Source organism: Spea bombifrons, chromosome 8 (genome assembly GCF_027358695.1).
Source record: "Spea bombifrons isolate aSpeBom1 chromosome 8, aSpeBom1.2.pri, whole genome shotgun sequence".
NCBI classification, from domain to species: domain Eukaryota; kingdom Metazoa; phylum Chordata; class Amphibia; order Anura; family Pelobatidae; genus Spea; species Spea bombifrons.
The window spans coordinates 7297174-7317773 of record NC_071094.1 but is presented as its reverse complement, the minus strand read 5'-3'; the positions used below and the strand labels follow the sequence as shown (position 1 = coordinate 7317773).

Below are 20600 nucleotides of genomic sequence, written 5' to 3'. Positions count from 1 at the left end.
GAATTAGAGCCAGAGCAGAGCTGACTTTGTTTGCTCTAAGAGCCAATTCACTAGCCAAGTTTCAAGCCGCTTCATTCGTCCACGTTATCAGCTCACTTATTTACCCTTATTCACAGCCGAGCTGGTCTCAGTGATACATACAGCCCCAGATATGATGGTTATCACTCAAATGCATGCCCATATTGTCTAGCTTGGCATTTAAATGACAAGAAGGGAGGCCAAGCCAGAGAGTTGGCATTACCCGGGCCCCCTAAGCATTGACCGGTTTCCCAGTTCCCTCTTCCTACAGTTATTGAGGTCTGTGAAGAGGTCCCCTTCCACATAACACCACAATCATCACATATTTCCCCAAGGGTTTCTTGTGTGTTTGGAGCCATTTTCTACATTCCAGGAATAACTGTGAGCCAGACATCAATGTTCTTCAGGCAGACAAGCCTTTACATGCGCCGGAACACGGCACAACTCTGCTCTTATCTGCGAAGCAGGTCTATGATATTATGGAGTATAAATCCATTCACAAATACCCTGCAGCCCTGTGCCTTCACCCCTCGCCCTCCCCTTCATCAGGCTGCAGGCTTGTTCTCTTAGAGAAAATTCAGGTAATTTCTTCTCCAGCCTTTCCGCTGTCAACAGAGATAAATCTGACCCTGGTTTGACTGCATGTACTGTACTGATAGCTGCAAGTTCTGCTGCATGTACCGTGCATCACACCTATAGCTGCAGGTTCTGCTGTATGTATTGTGCATCACACCTATAGCTGCAGGTTCTGCTGTATGTATTGTGCATCACACCTATAGCTGCAGGTTCTGCTGTATGTATTGTTCATCACACCTATAGCAGCAGGTTCTGCAGCATGTATTGAGAATCAGACCTATAGCTGCAGGTTCTGCTGCATGTATTGTGCATCACGCCTTTAGCTGCAGGTTCTGCTGCATGTATTGTGCATCACGCCTTTAGCTGTAGGTTCTGCTGCATGTATCGTGCATCACATCTTTAGCTGCAGGTTCTGCTGCATGTATTGTGCATCACACCTTTAGCTGCAAGTTCTGCTTCATGTATTGTGCATCACATCTTTAGCTGCAGGTTCTGCTGCATGTATTGTGCATCACAACAATGGCTGCCGGCTCTGCAGTGTGTAATTTGCAATGCATCACACCTATAGCTGCAGGTTCTGCGTCATATACTGTGCATCACACCTTTAGCTGCAGGTTCTGCTTCATGTATTGTGCATCACATTGATATCTGCAAGTTCTGCTGCATGTATTATGCATCACACTGAATATAAAGTTCAGGCAGGGATATCAACCATAACATCGTATAGTAGTATAGTATAGTAGGTTGAAAAAAGACTTCAGTCCATCAAGCACAACCTTTCACACTTACCCACTTCTAAAGTTGATCCAAAAGAACACAAAAAAAACCCTACTTGGGGCAATTACCAATTATGCCCCAGCTCATACTGGTAGCTAAAGCAATTCAGTCTTTTATATGATCTGGTAGAATAGGAAGGAGTCTGCTCCAGACTCGGTGACCCCGAGAATCTCCCCCCTCACCCTGAGACCCTGGGGGCAAACACTGAGAGTTTCCAGGTAAGCCCATTACCCTAACTGCCACAACCTACATATTATATACTGTCCCTTTAAAGACTATTCGGGAGCGAGCACACCCAGAGCTCTCCAGGGTCCTGAAACAGTCCGTAAACGCTTTTATATTTACCTAATAGGAAGAAAAACTGCGCAGGATAACACGGGTCAAACGAGGATCACGACTTTAACCCTTACATAGTAAATAAAGTCGGCTTACAGGCCACAGGCGTACCTGGGAGCGTTTTTTTTGCCCCAAGCTGAGGGTGAGGGGGCAGATTCTCAGGGTCACGCGGTCTGGCGCTGGCTCCTTTCTATTCTACGCTGTGATGATCATTTCTAAGACTTCCAGTTGGTACCTTTACTACCAGTATATCATGGTTGATATCTGCTTGAATGCAGGTGGCTCCATTAAGAGTATCTTTAAATAATGACAAGTTTTTCATTTCTTTCGCCTGCGGAATCCTGGACTATTCCACTGGTTGCTATGGTGATATGACAATTTTTTTCTAAACTACACCAGAACTACTTTTTTTTAGGCACACTTCCAATCCCACCAGCTATTTTATACATAAAATCTTGCAGATCCGTGACGAGGGTTGTTAATTGGGGTAGATCTCCCATAGAAACTCAACGAGCGGAATAGCAGGGGTTGTGAAGACCCTTTCATCTTTTTGTCCTTCCTAGACTAGTCCTAGCAGTCCTTAGAGTCTCTCCCAGCCTCCACTAAGGACCGTTAAAGGACCCATACTTGGCTGCTCCAGCATGCGGTCATTAGGCGGCCGCCAGCCTTAAAGTGCCGGAGCCCCTTGGTTTATTTATTAGTATGTCAAGGAGATGGTCAGCAGGCACCGGGTTCTTATTCAATAGGTGTTACCCAAACCAGTGAATCCGCAGCAGATAATCGAGATCACAATCGCGTTCTTTTCACACAGCTGCTTATCTCCTATTACACAATCGGCTTTCATCACTCCGTACATTCTAAGCGTCATTTAATCAATGATTATAATATTTAATATGTGAGTGTGTGCAGCTATCTATCTATTTATCTAACCATGGAATTTATTTATTAAAGCTAGTTATAGCTTGTTTTTTTTGCTGGCGGGTGGCCCGTTGAGTTGACATCAGTGGGTGGTCCTGCTGACGTTGCAGGAAAACTGATGTGGTTGGAGGCGAAGTGGGTGGGGGTGTTGCATGTTGCATGTCCTGAGACCCAGATGCGGTGCATGTCCTGTCACCCGGAGCCTCCTGGCAAAACCCAAAAGAGTCCCTAGGTATGAGTGTGCGGCCAGCGACTGGATATGCCGGCTGTATGCTGCGCGAGCATAAGCCACATGATCGCCAGTCCAGCCCTGATATAAACCATCAAATGTAGTTCCCCTCCCATTGTACAGCACTGCAGAATATGATGGCGCTATATAAAGCAATAATAACAATAATGTCTCAGCTAATCCCAAATAAGTGCGCCATCTGGTGGACACTAACTGCACGACCACAATACCGTTAACGATTTAGTTATCACTTTGCTCAAAATCTGCAAGAAATGGTGTTACGTTCACAGTACATCTTAATAGTCTATGGTATTTACTTTGCTTCAGGATGACTTTGGGTAAACAGACGCAGAATATTCATTTTTATTTGACATTAGTAAATATTTGAGATGATAATTGCATGTTTTCCCTACAGCAGCAATGAGGTTTGAGTTTGGTAATTACCTACGTTCTAAATCTACACCACACGGGTATCAGAGATCCATATATATACTTTGTACAGCTTTACAGAATGTGGCAGTAATCACATGAATTGATCACGTCTACTTACTGATTAACTTATTACTCAATATTGTTATATATTACTCAATAGAGGTGTACTGATTAACGGGTCAACAACTTTCCCTTTTTTATTGGTAATCGAAAACTTGAAATGGTTATCTAAGAAGCGAGAAGCAGAGTACTGAGCATAACCTTACAATTACCGCAGCCTGGAATACCAGTACACTGTATTGTGATCGTTCAGGAATATTCATGCCCTTCCCTTGAATTCAGGTTTAATTTTTGAATCCTGGATTTCCATTTGAATTAATTCCTAATAAATATTACATTTACTATATAATAATATTTTCCTTTTCATATGCGAGAGCTACAGGTATTGTGTCCTTTTCTAAATGTTTCTTTGGAGGCTGATAAATGCTGCCTTAGCGACACCTTGTGGGGAATCCAGAGTAAATAATGTATTTATTACTTTATAAAAAAAAGTCTTAATAGTTTATAAATTCATTTTAGTATTTTAATGGCTTGGGATATTTTTTCTCCTAAAAATAAATATAATAGGCAAAAATTGACAAGTCAGATTTAAAGCCAACATCAGACAGATGTTTTTTTTAATTTTTATTTGCCGTTCATTAAACATTTTCTAAGGTTACGCTCCACCCTCAATGACTGCTTCTCTTTGAAGTTAACGAGAACTTGCAGGTCCAGTTGTCGTTTGTTGATGCAGAACGTGATATTTCTTCTTCAGAAAAAAAAATACTGATCTTAAAATGACCAATCTCTCACTTCAACTAGTAGAAATATTCTTACAGACACAGGGTACGTGGTAGCTTTTCAAATGACATTCTAGTGCTGTTTCTTCAATAATTTCCCAGACAAAAGTATGACATCATAACGCACTTTAACATCCCCCTAGGAGCAATGTCTGCAGGTGTGGACGGAAGGCCTGGCTGGTCCTAATGAGGAAATCCATTTTTTTTCTTCCCGTTATGGCATCATACGGAGGGCACCATCAAGGCGAATGACCTCTCCATTGAGTAGAGGGTTCTCCACAATGCTCTGTACGAGGTGAGCGTACTCCGCAGGGTCACCCAGTCTGCTAGGGAAGGGAACTTGCTTCGCCAGGAAGGATCTGACCTTCTCAGGAAGCCCGGCAAGAAGAGGAGTTGCAAATAATCCTGAGAAAGGAGAAGGTTACGCAGTCAGCAACTGGAATATCACACAACACAAGCCCTCTGGTGGAACCTCACCCCATGAAGCTCAGCTACCATTGATGAGGATGGTTGAGTAGCTAAGCTTCTAAGAGTTGCAGTTCCAGAAGTGTGTTCTGGAATCTACCCTTCTTAGAGGATTATTTTACCCTATTATCTTATATTGAATATTATCTTATTTCTGAATAGTTTTACTTTGAACATGCCTGATATACGGTATTATTTTTGTCCTATGCAGATTATATTGTTTCCACATAACCATTTTTCTGTATAGGTGTATGTTTGCCATGAATTTAATTTGCATTAAATCAAGCTAGCATGGGCCTAATACAAGCCCACAATTACGTGCGTTATAAAACACAGAGGTTTAGCCAAGCAGAAGTTACCTGGAGCAATGGTCATTACTCTGATTCCGATGGGGGCCAGATCACGAGCAATAGGGAGGGTCATCCCTACAATTCCTCCTTTAGAAGCTGAATAGGCTGCTTGTCCCACCTGCCAAGGCATAGAAAAATATTTGGTAAAGTGGATCCAATGCCTTTTACTTTCCCAGTCGGAGAAATCAGACAGCTACAGAGTTAAAATGATCATTAGGTTTCAAGAAACCTGACCTGTCCATCAAAGGCAGCGACGCTGGCGGTATTTATTATAACCCCTCGGTGTCCGTCCGGATTGGGCTCATTCTTCGCCATCTCACCGGCAGCCAAGCGGATTGCATTAAAGGTCCCGCAGATGTTCACCTGTAAAGCATAAGCATAGATCAACATACTGTGTGTTCTTGAAAACTAAAATTGGACCCTCTGTCTACCATATAGAATTACCGTAATCCTAAAGCTTCTCATATATGTAATATCAGTCACAGGATGACATGCTTGATATACAATACATAATGTTACCGTCACCATCAAGTAAAGACCAGCTTTCCCCGGGTTACTACGGGATATTATATGTGATCAGTTTTAAGTTATAATGTAAGCTCACATTTACGACTCTGTGGAAATCCTCCAAACTGTGGGGCAGCTGTTTGTTCGCGTTGTAGGTTTTAAAGGCAACGGCAATCCCCGCACAATTCACCAGGATGTCGACGCGGCCGAACTTGGACTGAGCCAACTCCAGTGCATTCTTTACATCCGACTCAGAGGTCACCTGGATTGTTAAAGGAAAGAATAAAAGAATAAAAAAACACAATACATCTGATATTTGTAATGTAGTTTATAGAACAGCCCCTTAAAACTTCCAGGGGTACAAAAATATGTAGTACTTGGCTGTGTGGCGTTAGTAAACATTTTACACAATGTACACCTGTGACGGAAGCCTCCATCACTGGGGCCACTGGAGAGGCCTGACTGCCAGCCTCCTCCCTATTGACTATGGGCCCTGGGTTTGTAAAGACTTCTGTGGCTACCCCCAGCAGTATATCATCTCATCACTAGCTGAGGGGATTATCTCCAGCAGACAGCCAGGATCTGCCACCAGGGAGAGGCCTCCATTCTTTTAGTTTAATGTATAAATCAGTCTCCCCCACCTATTGTATTGTTAATCCTGTTACAGCCCCTGTTGTCTCTGGGAGGCAGATTAAGGGGGTTGTTTGTGTCCCAATATCTTGTTTTATGTAAATGTGTGTTTTGCGGGATATATCCGGCTCTGTGTGTCTAAAATAAATCAGTCTTCGTTTGGTTTTACCCTACACTGAGTCTCGGCTAGTGACTGGGGAACCGGGGAAAGTGTGTTGTCCCAGGCTAAGGGAGCACAAGACAGCGGAGGTAGTCGGTCGGACTAGCCAGCTCCGTGACAACACCGATCAGCCATAACATTATGACCACCTGCCTAATATTGTGTAGGTCCCCCATTTGCTGCCAAAACAGCCTGACCCGTCGAGGCACGGACTCCACTAGACCTCGGAAGGAGTGCTGTGGTATTTGGCACCCAGAGGTTAGCAGCCCTTAGCAGATCCTTTAAGTCTTGTAAGTTTTGAGATGTGGCCTCCATAGATGCATCCCGGTGCCGTGTGTTCTCCAGGTAAACGATGCACCCGGCTGTCCACGTTATGCATCAGACCAGGCCACCTTCTCGTTTGATACACGTCCCCATTGTAGGCATTTTTAGCAGTGGACAGGGGTCAGCGTGGGCACCCTGACTGGTCTGTGGCTACGCAATCCCCATATGCAGCAAACTGCGATGCACTGTGTGATCTGCCATCTTTCTAGCAGAACCAGCATTCAGCAATTTGAGCTACAGCCGCTCGTCTGTTGGATTTGACCACACAGGCAGCCTTCACCCCACGTGCATCAATGAGCCTTGGCCACCCATGACCCGGTCGACGCTTTTCCTTCCATGGACCACTTTTGATACCGACCCCTGCAGACCGGGGACGCCCCATAAGAGCTGCGGTTTTGGAGATGTTCTGACCCAGCAGTCTCGCCATCACAATTTGGCCCGTGTCAAAATCGCTCAGATCCTTACGCTGCCCATTTTTTCTGCTTCTAACCCATCAGCTTTGACGACAAAATGTTCACTTGCTGCCTAATATATCCCACATAGTGACAGGAGCCATGATAACAAGATTACCAGTGTTATTCCCGTCACCTGTCAGCGCTGGCAATGTTATGAAACAATCCAAACGACACAGAACTGGATATATTTGTGGTTAGAATGTGTTAACCTACCCAGATTTAATTTAATTCTCGGCCAAGGAAAAAGGGAACATTGGAGTGTGAAAGCAGCAGCATTTAGTACCTCTTCATGACACTTTGACCCAAAACCTTTCCATATATTTTTCCTGTTTATACCTACATCAGCCGGAGCAAACGCACATTTGTCTCCGAGCGACTGTGCCACGCTGCTACCGTCGGACTTCGGCAAATCTAGGATGACGGCGCTGGCTCCCTGACTAACCAGACGCTCAACTGTGGCCCGGCCAAGACCTGAAGACCCTCCGGTAACAATGCCAACCAGGCCCTGTGTGGGAAAAACAAACAGGAATAAGTAAAGAATGATCAGACAACTTCCCAAAAACCTATTAAACGGCGAGTCACGCCTATAGTTTATCCGAGGCGGACAGCAGACTAAAGTGCATAAAATAAGATATAAGGTCTCATAAACTTTCAAAACCACAAAAGTCTCTTTTTATCTGGAAAACTTGACTGAAAATCTGGACCAGAGTTCACAGTGCAAGCTGTACAGAGTATATTATTGGAACGTAGGGATACATCGTGGCCGTATATATAATACATATAGATATACCGGTATGTGTGTATGTGCAATATAATTATATATATATATATATATATATATATATATATATATATATATATATACACACACAGATATATATATAGTACACACACACACATGTGCATGCGTGTACTATATATCTATAGGATCCAAAGTAGTGAACATGTTAATATTTAGTATTTTAAATATTTTACTAAATTAATTTCCTTTTGTAAATAAAAGAATGACTTTTAACCACTAAGTGACACTCAAACCCAGCCAATTCCAGCTCTAGAACTACTGAGGGGTTTAACCCCTGCAAGGCATTGTGGGTTGGTGGCTGGACCCCCTCTCACTAAACCTTTGGAAATACAGCACCCCCTAAACCCCCAATATATAGCGAGACCTGAACGTTAACCTATTATTCCCCGGAGTCACCTTTCTACGGTCATTAACTCACCTTCAGGCTTCTCAAATTCGCCATGTTTCCTCGTGAACCCTGCTAAAACAGCCAGCCAATCACAGAGCAGCCCGTCAAAAAACCAGCCAACAATAAGGAGAAGCGTCACTGTAGCAGCATTTCCAATTAGATAACAGAACAAAGTCACACACTTGGCCAATTAGAGGGAAAGGTGTGGCCTGATCCGCCAATCACAGCACAGATATGCTTGCAGAACGTTAAAGGGATACAGACTGCATCTAATTCTGTATAGTTTGCGCTTTGAATTTCGGGCACTGTGCCCACTGCAACTCCCATCATGCCCATGCACGTTAACCTTAACCTGCTTGTTGCTTCCATGCCATTGATTTATCATTTGCATTATTTGGCATCTTAAAGAGTATAAAAGACGTTCCAAGATTCTAGGAATATACCTGCCAACTGTCCCTTAGTAGGATGGACAGTCCCTCTTTGGGACCCAATTGCCTCTATCCCTATTTATATGAACACAGCACTTAACTCTGAGGGAGTTTACTTCTCGCTCTGGTGGTGAAAACGTGAAACGTGAATGTTTTTGCCACACCGACAGCTAGACACACATACTGGGACAGGCTCTGCCACACAAACACACACACCCACACACACACACCGGGACAAGCTCTGCCACAACGACAGCTAGAAGCACACACCAGGACAGTCTCTGCCACACTGACAGACAAACACACACACACCAGGACAGACTCTGCCACACCAACACCCACATCCGGATAGGCTACAAAAATAAAAAAAATTATTTTCCACACTGCTTTGTCATTGACCACCCTTTTTTTGCCACCTTGTGCATCACCCGCAGCCAGCACTATGTGTATTTATGCCCCCAGTCTGCCCCTCCCTTTAGTATTGATTTATGTAATGGCCCCAGCTGCACCCTTGTGTACTGCTGCCACCTGCCCAGATAAAATGCTGCCCTGCAGTATGGGGAATGTATATATGACTAATTGCCCCCCCCATAAGTCTATACATCCTCCATACTGCAGGGCTGGTCAGCAGTATGTAAAAATGATATGTGTCCTGGAAAACATGGCCGATGTGGTCACCCTAATGCCTCCGCACCCTGGTGCATTGCCCCCAGCCAGCCCCACATTGTATATTTATCCCACCCCCCTTTAGTATTGATTTATGTGATGCCCCCAGCCAGCGCCCCTTGTGAAAATGTCCTCACACCCTTGCATATTGCCTTCCCCCCTTTAGTATCATGTCAGTCCTGGCACCCAGATTGCATCCACAGGACCTGCCTAGCACCCAGACCCATCTTTGCCCAAATAAACCTCACTGTGGCATATTTGCCCCCACTTGCCACTTCAGCGCGCCACCAGCCCCCCGTAGTAATATACTACATTTTGAAGTAAATCTGACAGACCAGTTGCCTTCAGTAGGTGACTGGCTGTAAATTTAACACATTAGCCGGGGCTCAATACAGGATTAAAATCAATAATAATAAAAGAAGAGGCGTGATATATGTATGATATATGTAGTTATTTAGTTTTGAGTAATCTGTGTAAATAGTCTGATCGGCTGTCATAATGCAAATTATCATTTATTAATGAGTAGGATCCCTTTTCTTGGTGGCTGCATTGTGAACATTCTGCTTCCGGGGTTTGTTTCTCCCGCACGGTGGGAGTGACCGGATCGTCTTTCCAGGTAGAGTTGTCTTTTCTCTCATGAGGTGACGTCTCGTGGGTTGGGAGGCGCGGTCTGCTTTCAGGTGAACGGAACTGAGAGGAAGAAGAGAGAGAAGCAGGAGTCAGCGGCGGACATCACCTCCGAGATGTTCCGCGGCTCCAGAAGACGTCGGTCTCAGGTGAGGTGGACGCCGCAGGTATCATCCGCTCATTCCGCACGCTGACCGTTTACTCCGGTTCTCTGGAAACTCCTTTGTCTGGGACTTGGTTACAAGATTAGACATGCGGGGAGCTGTTTCACCCTCATTTGACAGACACGTCTCGTGTAACAATGAAGCTTTTTTCTTCTCCGGTAGATGTTAGGCAAGGGTTGTTAACATGTGGCACTTTAACATGGACTACAATCCCTATAAGTCTTTTGGACTCTTTCCGGAATATCTATATCCTCCGGTACTGGATAGCCCTCCCTTAACATAAAAGACAGGGCTGCATGCGGTCCAATAGGGGTCAAGGCAGGTAAGGTAGGTTAGGGTCACTTAAAAAAATTTAAGCCTCTGGTTGTGCTCACGCTAGGTAGTAGTGCTGCCCGTGTTTTTACCCACCTTGTGCTCGCGGGTGTCTCGCGCCGTGCAAAAGGCGGGAGTTTGCGCTGTAAATAACCCCGTTTTTAGGCGCTGACGCATTACCTGAGGCAAACTGTAAGCTCCTCCGCACTGACCTCGGACTAGCGTCTGGTGAGCAGCAGCATCGTGGCAGAGCCAAGGGTAGAAGCATGGAGGAGCTTCTCTTCAGGCGCCCCCACCCAAAGTACATCATTTTAAATGATATTATTTGTCTTGGCCTTTATTCGGCTTAAAGTTGCCCTTTTCTACATAAAAAAAAAAAAGAGAGAGAAAGGGTAAAGTGGTTTTAATGGCTTTAGGGCATCCGCCTGGCATTAGTTAAACTTTTCTTTCACTCTGGGTTTGGGTCTAAAATGTTAACGTGGTTACAATTTGTTTGTTTATGTTCATGAGTAATAAGTTGATTTGTAATATAATGTAAAGCTAAATAAAAGACCACGGCCTGCTTATCCAAATTGAATTTGTCGTGTGTTTTTATTTATTATTATGTATTTATGTTTATGTTTATTACTGTGCGCTTGGTGATTATGTTTCGTTGGTTTCAAATATCCTTTACAAACACATGAACGCAACACTCTATGGCAGGTCTGACCGGAGATCTGAATCGCGGGACGACCTCTTCATGTTTCTGCAGCTCAAGTCATCCTCTTTCCTGTTTTCATGCACTCCGAGTAACCCTGCAGCGAGTATAACGGTCAGCAGAATTCACAGCTTCCTAACGACCATATATTATACGTAACATAAAGAATTCCTAGCTTCAAAACAGGGGGTTCCATTAAAACTATCTCTAGTTTCCTAAGGGTTCTGGTGTCTTTTCCTGTAGCAATCCATGGTCTTCGTAATAACTTATATTTAATGCAGGTTCCGAACCCTGAAAAACAATAACTGGAAAAAAATAGAACCAAACCTGTGGATAAGGATTATTTACATCTTGAACCTACAGCAGAAATTTAAATAATATAACTGACCCTTCCAAGGGCTGATGGCAGACATACTGACATTCATGGTACCTCCAGATGTGTCCATCTTGAGAAGAGACAGTCCCTGTTTGAGACCCAAATCCCCCTGTCTTTGTTTCCTCCCCTGATGCCCCTCTCTTTTCTAGGAGCTCAGAATGTTTGTTGGGTATGAGTTTATTTGTTGGTCTCTGGATCGATGGCTTCTTTTCCAGGTTCATCAGTATTTTAGTTGTTTGCCTGAAGACAAGATCCTAACCTCGACATGGGCAGATTTACTGCTCTCGGAGCTGCAGTATGACGCGGACGCCCAGTGAGCATTCATTGAGATGCCTTCGCAAAAGGAGACAAGAGATGTAGGCACCTCTACAAACCATGACCCAGAAGAGGAGAGCTTTCGGGAGCAGAGGATGAGAGGAGACAGAAGAGCTGTGTCCATGATAGATCGGTTAGGAATAAGCCAACCCTACCACTTGCAGACTCCGCTGTTGACGCTCCATACATTCCAGTTTAAGAAGGGTTCCCCCTGAGTTCTCACGTGACTGTTCCCAAAGACGACCTAACAAGCCAGACTAGGACAACTTCTAGAGTCACATTCAATTAACCTCTTAGCTCTGAGTTTAAAGAACCCATCAGCTTCTCCCACCCCTCTTTCACATCCTCCTCCTCTTCTGATGATGAAGAAGAGGGTTACTTTCTAGGAGAACCCATTCCCCTGCCTCCCTTTACGAGACCACCAGAATACACTCCCCCCTCAAACCCTACCTCCACACCCAAGAAGAAAGACAAGAACTGCATTTTATCGTGACCCAATACAGTAGCCAATAAGCCCAATGGACGATGTTATCAAGAACTTTCCCGGCCATATTACTCTGAAGAGGTCCCTGGCCAATGTTTACAGCTTATGTCAGAAATCCAGCATATTAGAGGACCATGAAGGTGCGAAGAGGGCAGTTTTTTTCCCCTCTTGTCTCTTTTTGAGCATTCTGGTTTCCATGATCCATAAAACACAATAAAACACAAAAGTATCAACATTTTTTTATTTCTGTTGTGAGAAATGTATTTTAAAAAAAAAGTTCAAATGTTTTAAAAGTTATGTTTCTATCTAAATTGGACATAACACAGATGACAGAACAATACCAAATTATATATATTTAAAAAAAAAAACAGTATTAATATTCACTGTCACCGTCTGATATATGTATGATATATGTATGCTTCTAGTTTTAAATACACGTATTCATGTGATTCGTTGTAAAGTAGACTCCGTGTTTCAGATCTGGACTTTCCTTCAAGGTCAAATCTCCATGGAGAACGCAGCTCTTTCTGCAAGCGAGACCGAGGGGCTCTGTCAACTTTGTAGCTCTGAGGTTTAAGGGCTATCTTGGGGTTCTAAAGAAAAAAAAAACAGACGGTGTTAGGACATTGCAACTACACAAATGATGTTCTACTGAGACAAACTTTGCAGTGAACGATCTGTCAGAGGCTACCATCGTGTCACACGGCAATTAATTGTTAACATAAGTGTTAAGAATAAAAACATTTTACATTAAAGAATTATTTTTGGGAAGGGTTTGGTCTTTCGAAAGTACTAGGACTTATGTTTCTGATGCTCATTAAGTGGAACGGCAGCTTTAATGATAAATACAAGCGAGATCTTCACACTTAAGCATGGAATTGTCACATTGCTGCAAGGAATTTATGACGTGTGCGCATCTATATGGTCATGCTGGGAGGATCTATATACTAAAGGGGAATAAATGTCTTATCTAGCTCGGTTATGGTTGTGTAACATATAGAAGATTTTGTTTACCGGTTGCCGCTGGAGCGTGTGTCCTCCGAAGCTGGGGGAATGTCGTGTACGCATCGTAGGCAAACAGTATACCGGTGAGAAGTCCAAATACCTGTAGGGGGAAGGTTCAGAAATGAAGATGTTGGTAGGTCTGTCACACCAGCTTGTAAACTTTACTACGTTACGTAAAATACGACAGATATGTACTAAACGGGCGAATGTAACGAAGAAACAAAAAACACAAACACACTTCAAAAAGTTTTTTTAAGGATCAAATGCCAGCTGTCTATTAACGTTTTCCACGCGTTTCCACTTTTTTGTAACGATACATATATTTTACAACATTCAATAATTACCAATTTTATTAATGCGTCAAATAACTTGTCATCATTTATTAAAAACTGGGAGCCTATAGCTCAACCTGATTGGCCCGATTATAGGCTCTATTTTTCTCCCTCTAATTTGAAGTTGGGGTGCGGCCTATAATTGGGGTTTAGCGCAGGGATGCGCAATTCGTACTTCCCGACGCCCGGGACACGCAGGTGTTTTTCTTTTACATTTAGCGCTGCGGGGGACCTGGATCCTCCTCTCCGACAGCTGGTGAACATCATTCGCGATGAGCGTAGACAACCTACGCTGCTGCCGGCACTTGACATGACATGACCTTCCGGTGCTCAGCCATAGAAGCCCCGGCGGAAGCGGCGGGCAGAAGCGGAGGTTGTCTACGTGCTTCGTGCAGAAGTTCACCTGCTGCCCCCAATAGACACCTGGGAGTCTGGGACATGTCGGGGGGGCAAATAGCAGGGTATAAGGCATTTCTGGGGGGCAGAGTGGCATTTAGGGGGTATAAGAAATGTTTGGGGGCAAAGTCACATATCAGGGAGGCAGAGTGGCATATCTGTAAGGGGGACCTTAAAATGGCTATTGGTTCTCAGAGTTTCTGTTTGTATGTAACATATGCTGACTAACTGCATTATAGATACCAAAAATGTTAAAATACATGTATTCCTGTTTATTAGATAAAATACGGTTTTACCATTCCACTAATGCGTATTTTTTCTTTAAGAATACATTTTTCTTTAAAATAGCACCAAACTATAAGCGGCCTATAATCAGGTACGTTTATACTTAGTCTGTTATAGCGGGCCTGTTGTCAAAAATTAACCCATTAATGAGTGAAGCAAATAAATCTCCATTTACAGCAGTTTTTGAGGTATTTCTAGTAAAATGCATCAGCCTATATCTGTTGTAACTCATGCTTTGGGCATTCTCGGCACTCATCAAACCCTCTTCTATTTTCGGGCCTTTCACGGTAAATATCTTATTTTCTAGTTAGTCTAATAATCAAAACGTATTAACTAACGGAAGTTCTCTACCGCCTTATATTGTTTCCTAACTAGAAGGGGTCACCGGTTGCAGTTTGACAAGCGGTTGAACAAGATTACGTAATATTATGAGTTAATGGGTTAAAATCACTTACTGCTCCAGCAATGGCGGCTCCATCACCTCCGCGGACCAGAGAGATAATAGACGTTATTATCAATAATGCAGAGCCGATGGCAGCACGAAGGAAATCCTAATTTGGGGGAAATGTAGTTGTTTCATTATCATAGTTTGAACAAGTAGCATTAACACACACACTTATATATATATACACATACATACATATTTAAGATTGTAGGTCTGCCTTCTAGCTAAATCCAACATTACCACCATCGCAGGGCCCGACCCAATGACCCATCTAAACCTTAACTGGTGTCAAAGGTGGTTGAAAAATACGTAGTTTCCCCATTAAACTCGAAATAGTAATCACAAATTACGATAAATAGTGGCCGCTAAAGAAGCTACATAGAAATCCATAAAATAATACATTCTAAGTGATTCAATTGGCTGGGTGCACTATTAGCGAAACCTAAATGGATACAATTTAGACCATAAAATTTTTTTAATGCTACGCCAATGCTAAATTATATGCCAGTCACATCCACTGTGATGGCTTCTGGTCCGGACATATATTTTCCCTTTTATCCTGATATTTGACACTTTAATGTAATTCCTTATTTTTTTTTAGGACTTAACTTAAGGACGTGATGCATATTGTTGGCTGTAAGCCCAAAACAAATATACTCAATTAGCACAGGCTAAAGAAAGATCAGCAAACGTACACCAATCTGTATCACATTGGCTCTAATGAGCTTCAGCTGTGGCAGCAACCTGAGCTAACATCAGTAATATGTAGGTGCATTTGAGCAATTAATGGATTTGTTCCCTGGGAGTATGGTTTTTCCTCCCTTTCAGCAAAAGTCTAGATTTTAGTTGGGTGTAAACCTGCCTCTGTCCCCCCCACTATGACCCAAGTGAGTGCCCACTTCAATGTGACATTCAGTGAGTGCCCACCCCGAGCGGATTTACTCACCGTCCAGCCCCAGTGAATAAACTGAAGCTGCTGATTGAACTGAACAGCAAAAATAATATAGAAAACAATACAGAAGATGAGTTCTGTGATGGCAACTCCTAGGTATCCTGGGGACCGGGAAGCAGCAAAACATATTAGGATTATAAGACAGAGCACCTGCAAAAAACAAACAAAAAAAAAAAAACAACATTAACATTATGGAAGATTCTGATAAAGGAGGGTTCACACAGGGAGGGACCCCCCAGGTACCCATACACCAAGGACAGAGGTGAACATTAATAATAATAATAATAAAGGGTTTATGTTATGAAAGAGTCTGACGGAGGTGGCTTTACACACAGAGAGGGAAGAACCCCCCCCCCAGGTACCCATACCAAGGATGAACATTAATAACAATAATAATACAGGTTTACGTTATGAAAGAGTCTGATGGACGAGGGTTTACACACAGAGAGGGAAAAAAAAAACCCAGGTACCCACACACCAAGGACAGAGGTGAACATTAATAATAATTAATAAGGGTTTATGTTATGAAAGAGTCTGACGGAGGTGGCTTTACACACAGAGAGGAAAAAAACCCCCAGGTACCCACACACCAAGGGCCGAGGGCTGAACGTTTAATCTACAAAGGACACTGAGATTCTGTGATGTTCTGCAAGGGTCTCGTGACAAGCGTAGTTACAGAAGTGCAAAGAAAAAGGATTGGCAATTTCCACAGTGAGTTAATATTGAAATACAGCACCGTGCTCTGGACATGTAAGCGGGTATAGATACTATAGATTTAGATAAATGATACAATGTATATATTTTCACTGCAGATATTCCATTGTTACGCCATGCATCATACCTCCCAATGTCTCAGAATGTCAGAGAGACGCTTTAGAAAGACCTTTTAACGCAACATTGTGGCCGATTTATTATGTAACCGATATATTTTTATGTTACACAATTTAATTTACTGTCATTTTTATGCTGTTCACACACGCATTAATGTGCAGCCTTTACAACCCTCGATTACACTCGTACCCGGCAAACATTCTGAGCTCCTACAATAACACCAGAAGAGGAAAGAAAGACAGATGAGATTTGGGTTCCCAAGAGGGACTGCAACTCCTAAAAAGGACAGTTGGGAGTTTTGCTGTGCTGCCTGCTTTGTGATTGGACGTTGAGGTTATGTTCGTAGCTGTAACAAAGTATTTTTGATGAATGCACATAATAAAACCGGTAAAAGGAGACCGTTCCCCTTTAATGACAAAGCCCATACATGTACGGGCTCAAAATGCATTGTTTTCAATGGGTTTAGGGACCGCCCATTGTCCATAAAGGGTTAAAATCTACAGGCCTATAAAAGACAATCGGTGCGATTAAAGTGGAGAGCTGTAAACCATTTATAATCTCGGGTTGAAGAGGTGGATACGTGGAAGGGCCGCACAAGCGTGACACCCAGTGGGTGAAATAAGGTTAAGGACGTGTATCCCGTCAGCCGAGGGGGACCGCGCTGTGATAACGAGCAGCACTTCACGCTAACACATTTTTAATCTGATGTGAGGGAGTCGGGGGGGGGGGGAGAAGCTGGAGGCAGATCGACATTCACGCAAAACAGAGAGAAGAGACGGGGAAGAGAGAGACAAGAAATGAAAGAGACAACAAAATAAAGACAGAGCGCTCATGTTCGCACAAGTGACACAAGAGTACACCAAAGACAAAAACGTGACCAGAGCTGGACTGGAAGAAAAAGTGGCACTAGCACTTTAAGGCTGGAGGCCGCACATAAGTTACTTCGTCTTAAAGTGCTGGGGCTGCTTTTCACCCCCCCCCCCAGTCCTGCCCGGATCTTAGTGAATTCACATAAACTAGATATCGGTCCAAGAGAAGGTACAAACGTGGATCCACGAGGCCGCGACACGCTACACTTTTATACCCTCGCGGCAAGCGGCAGTCGGCGGCCACACGTTGAAGGCCCAGATCTGTCGCTCGAGCGGCAGTAAAGGTATGACGCCAGGTGGGCCAGTGGCCAAGAACATTTGCCCCGGAGTTACAGATGACCCGTCCGATCTAATCGTGACAGAATAGTACGCTATATTTTTTAAGTGATTCTATGCGATATTAGTTAAAAGATGTCCTTTCATTTGTAGAAATCGAGAAAAATGCCGGCTGAATGGTGCACAGGCCTCATATTTAAAAAGGAAGACAGTAAAAATAAAAATGAGACATTCTATTTTTTTAGTAGCACCTACACTAATGTTCAAATGTTTGGGGTCCTTGTTCATTAAAGAAAAGCAAGTGTTTCTATTAAAATAACATGAAATGAATCAGAAATCCAGCGCAGACGGGGTTAATGTTGTAAATGACTATTGCAGCTGGAAACAGCTGGCTTTTAATGGAATCTCTTCATAGGCGTACAGAGGCCCTTTATCACTCCCATCACTCCTGTGTTCCAATTTGCCCTTTATCACTCCCATCACTCCTGTGTTCCAATGGCCCTTTATCACTCCCGTGTTCCAATTGGCCCTTTATCGCTCCTGTGTTCCAATTGGCCCTTTATCACTCCCATCACTCCTGTGTCCCAATAGTCCTTTATCACTCCCATCACTCCTGTACTCCAATGGCACATTGTGTTTGCTGATCCAAGTTTAAGATTAAAGGCTAATCGATCGTCAGAAACCCGTGTTGTAATTATGTTACAGACAGAATTTTTCCGTGAAAAACAGCAAAGTGACCCCAAACTTTTGAACGGCGGTGCGTACGGGTTCTGTCACCGCACTGATCACACTATACACTTCAGGTGGGGAAATTAGCGACAAACGCGCTTTAGTTGACGAAGTGGCGGTAAATACAGAGAAGCAATACATGTGTACACCGCCCCGTCACACCTCTCCGCAGGGAGATAGAGATGTGCGTGCGCGCGAAGGAACACAAGGACTTTGGTCTCGTAGGGAAAATAAGAGCCTTGGGAGTGAGAATCTGGCAATGTTTAGGGTATGAATGCACTCGGTAAGAGTAGGCTGGGTGTGTCAGGAAGGAGTTGGCTTTTTTTGGTTACTCATTCTTTCCAGCGCCCGGCGGACAGCGTGTGAGAGAGATGTCTGTTCTACAAACCACTAGGTGGGAGTATGGGGAGTTTAACTGCTTCCGCCCCAGGGGGGGGGTTTGTTTACCCAACTAGTAGCAACAGGTAGGATTGGGGGTAGACGGGTAAATATCAGCACTCATTTCATAATATAATAGTTGCTTTATGCTACCGGTTCAGTGCAGAGTAATGTAAGGGCGATTTTTACTTTACTGAGAGGGTGGTAGATAAGTGGAACAGCCTCCCAGCAGGCGTGGTAGAGGTTAATACTATAAGTAAATTCAAACATGCATGTGAGAGAGTGTAAGACCGGAACAAGCACTGATTAAGATCTGAGCAGTAAAGACAAGATGGGCCAAATGGCTCTTTTCTAACATCAAAATTCTATTTATCTATTATCAAAATGATTTTTGGTTCCAAAATCGCAGACCCATTTAACAGGCGCATGCACTCATTCACTCGAACATCCGATTCATTTCTCACTCCTAACTGTCAAGCTTAGTTGAGCTGGCAGTCACTCCTGATGATCAAAGGGTTAATCCTGCCAATGCAAAACACAAAACAAAGATGCCCTCTGCAGAATCCGAACGCGGGGCTTCATTCTTGGGGTGTTACCGAATTCTTTTAAAGTCACCATAGAAAGTAGAGCGGAGTACTGGTACCTGATGTCTAGTATGAGGAGTACCAGAACTACCACTCCCCAAATTCCACTACATCAGCTGCCCTGTCCAAGATGTTCTGCAGCAGCTGAGCTGCAGTCCTGGGCTAATGGTTCACGTGGTATTGATCTGCTGGTATCTGGGCCAGTTAAAAACCATTAGCTCCCCAGTATAACAGGCTGCCAGCTTGTCACTGTCTGTAACACTCGGGTCCCCGAACAGGAGGACTGACACCAGAGATCCACAAGGGGGGGAGATAAAAAGGGAACGTGTAAAAATAAAAGAGGGAATGACTCTAAAATAGGAAAGGTGGAGGGGAGACACAGGGAGGTGGTGGAGAGGGGGGCACAGGGAAGTGGTGGAAATACAATTACTGGGCACAGATCGCTAAAGAAAAAAAAAGTATTTTTTGCACAAATAAGGTAATATTTTAGAAAAGAAAATGGCAGAAAGAGAAAAACCGTGACGGTTCACAGAGAGGGGGAAGTGCAGAATAAACCCAGCTGGGTCTTACCGATTCCGAGAGGAGGATGGCTCCCTTCCTGGTCCTGAAGTAGGAGAGGATCTGGCTCATGCAGCTGGCATTCTGGGCAGTTTCAGGGTCCGACATCCTGGCATAGAAGGGGCGCCGCTGGGAGCAGGGCAGGAGCTGGCGGTGTGGAGCGGAGCGGGGCAGGCGGCGTGGAGCGCTGTCACAGGGCGGGGTGCTGTGGCTCCTGTGGGCTGGTTGCAGGGTGTGGACAGTGCCTGTGACTCCCAGCCGCTGCCAGGCAGCCCTTTAAGGAGAGAGGAGGCTGCGCCGGGTCCAATCAGGGGTGTATTCACTAACATATGGGAAGGCTTGTACACTAGCCCACACTTCTTGGCTACCGGACTCTCTCGCTAGCCCTGCTCTTTGCTATCTCCCGGGCTTCACGTGGCTAGAGAGTGATATCCACCTATCGATCTATCTTGCATTGTGATCGGTAAGCGAAAGGGTCAGGCGAGGGCAGCGATCAGCCACTCGCTGGAAAGGAATGGGTTAAATAAGCAGCTGCTGGGGGCTCCGCAGAGTTCCAATGGAAGGCGAGGTGCTAATGGTCGGGGGTTCTACACCTCCTTGGCAGGGAAGGGGTTATATGGTATATTCCCACGGCTGCTAAAGAGTTAAATAATAGCAGATTCTGCCCCCAAACCTGCGGTAAGGA

General features: G+C 44.1%; 2 protein-coding genes across 2 annotated transcripts; both read right to left on the bottom strand.

Annotated features, from left to right (window-relative positions):
* Window positions 1–3933: 3933 nt before the first annotated feature.
* On the bottom strand, window positions 3934–8337 carry HSD17B10 (hydroxysteroid 17-beta dehydrogenase 10). Its single transcript, XM_053473170.1, has 6 exons — window positions 8237–8337; window positions 7357–7521; window positions 5545–5709; window positions 5175–5303; window positions 4950–5058; window positions 3934–4530 (listed from the first exon to the last, which is right to left on the bottom strand). The coding sequence occupies exons 1-6, from the start codon at window positions 8258–8260 to the stop codon at window positions 4340–4342; spliced, it is 783 nt and encodes a 260-aa protein (XP_053329145.1). The 5' UTR covers window positions 8261–8337; the 3' UTR covers window positions 3934–4339.
* A 4353-nt stretch (window positions 8338–12690) lies between these two features.
* On the bottom strand, window positions 12691–20156 carry PLP2 (proteolipid protein 2). Its single transcript, XM_053473096.1, has 5 exons — window positions 19928–20156; window positions 15685–15840; window positions 14749–14844; window positions 13290–13380; window positions 12691–12868 (listed from the first exon to the last, which is right to left on the bottom strand). The coding sequence occupies exons 1-5, from the start codon at window positions 20021–20023 to the stop codon at window positions 12849–12851; spliced, it is 459 nt and encodes a 152-aa protein (XP_053329071.1). The 5' UTR covers window positions 20024–20156; the 3' UTR covers window positions 12691–12848.
* Window positions 20157–20600: the final 444 nt, after the last annotated feature.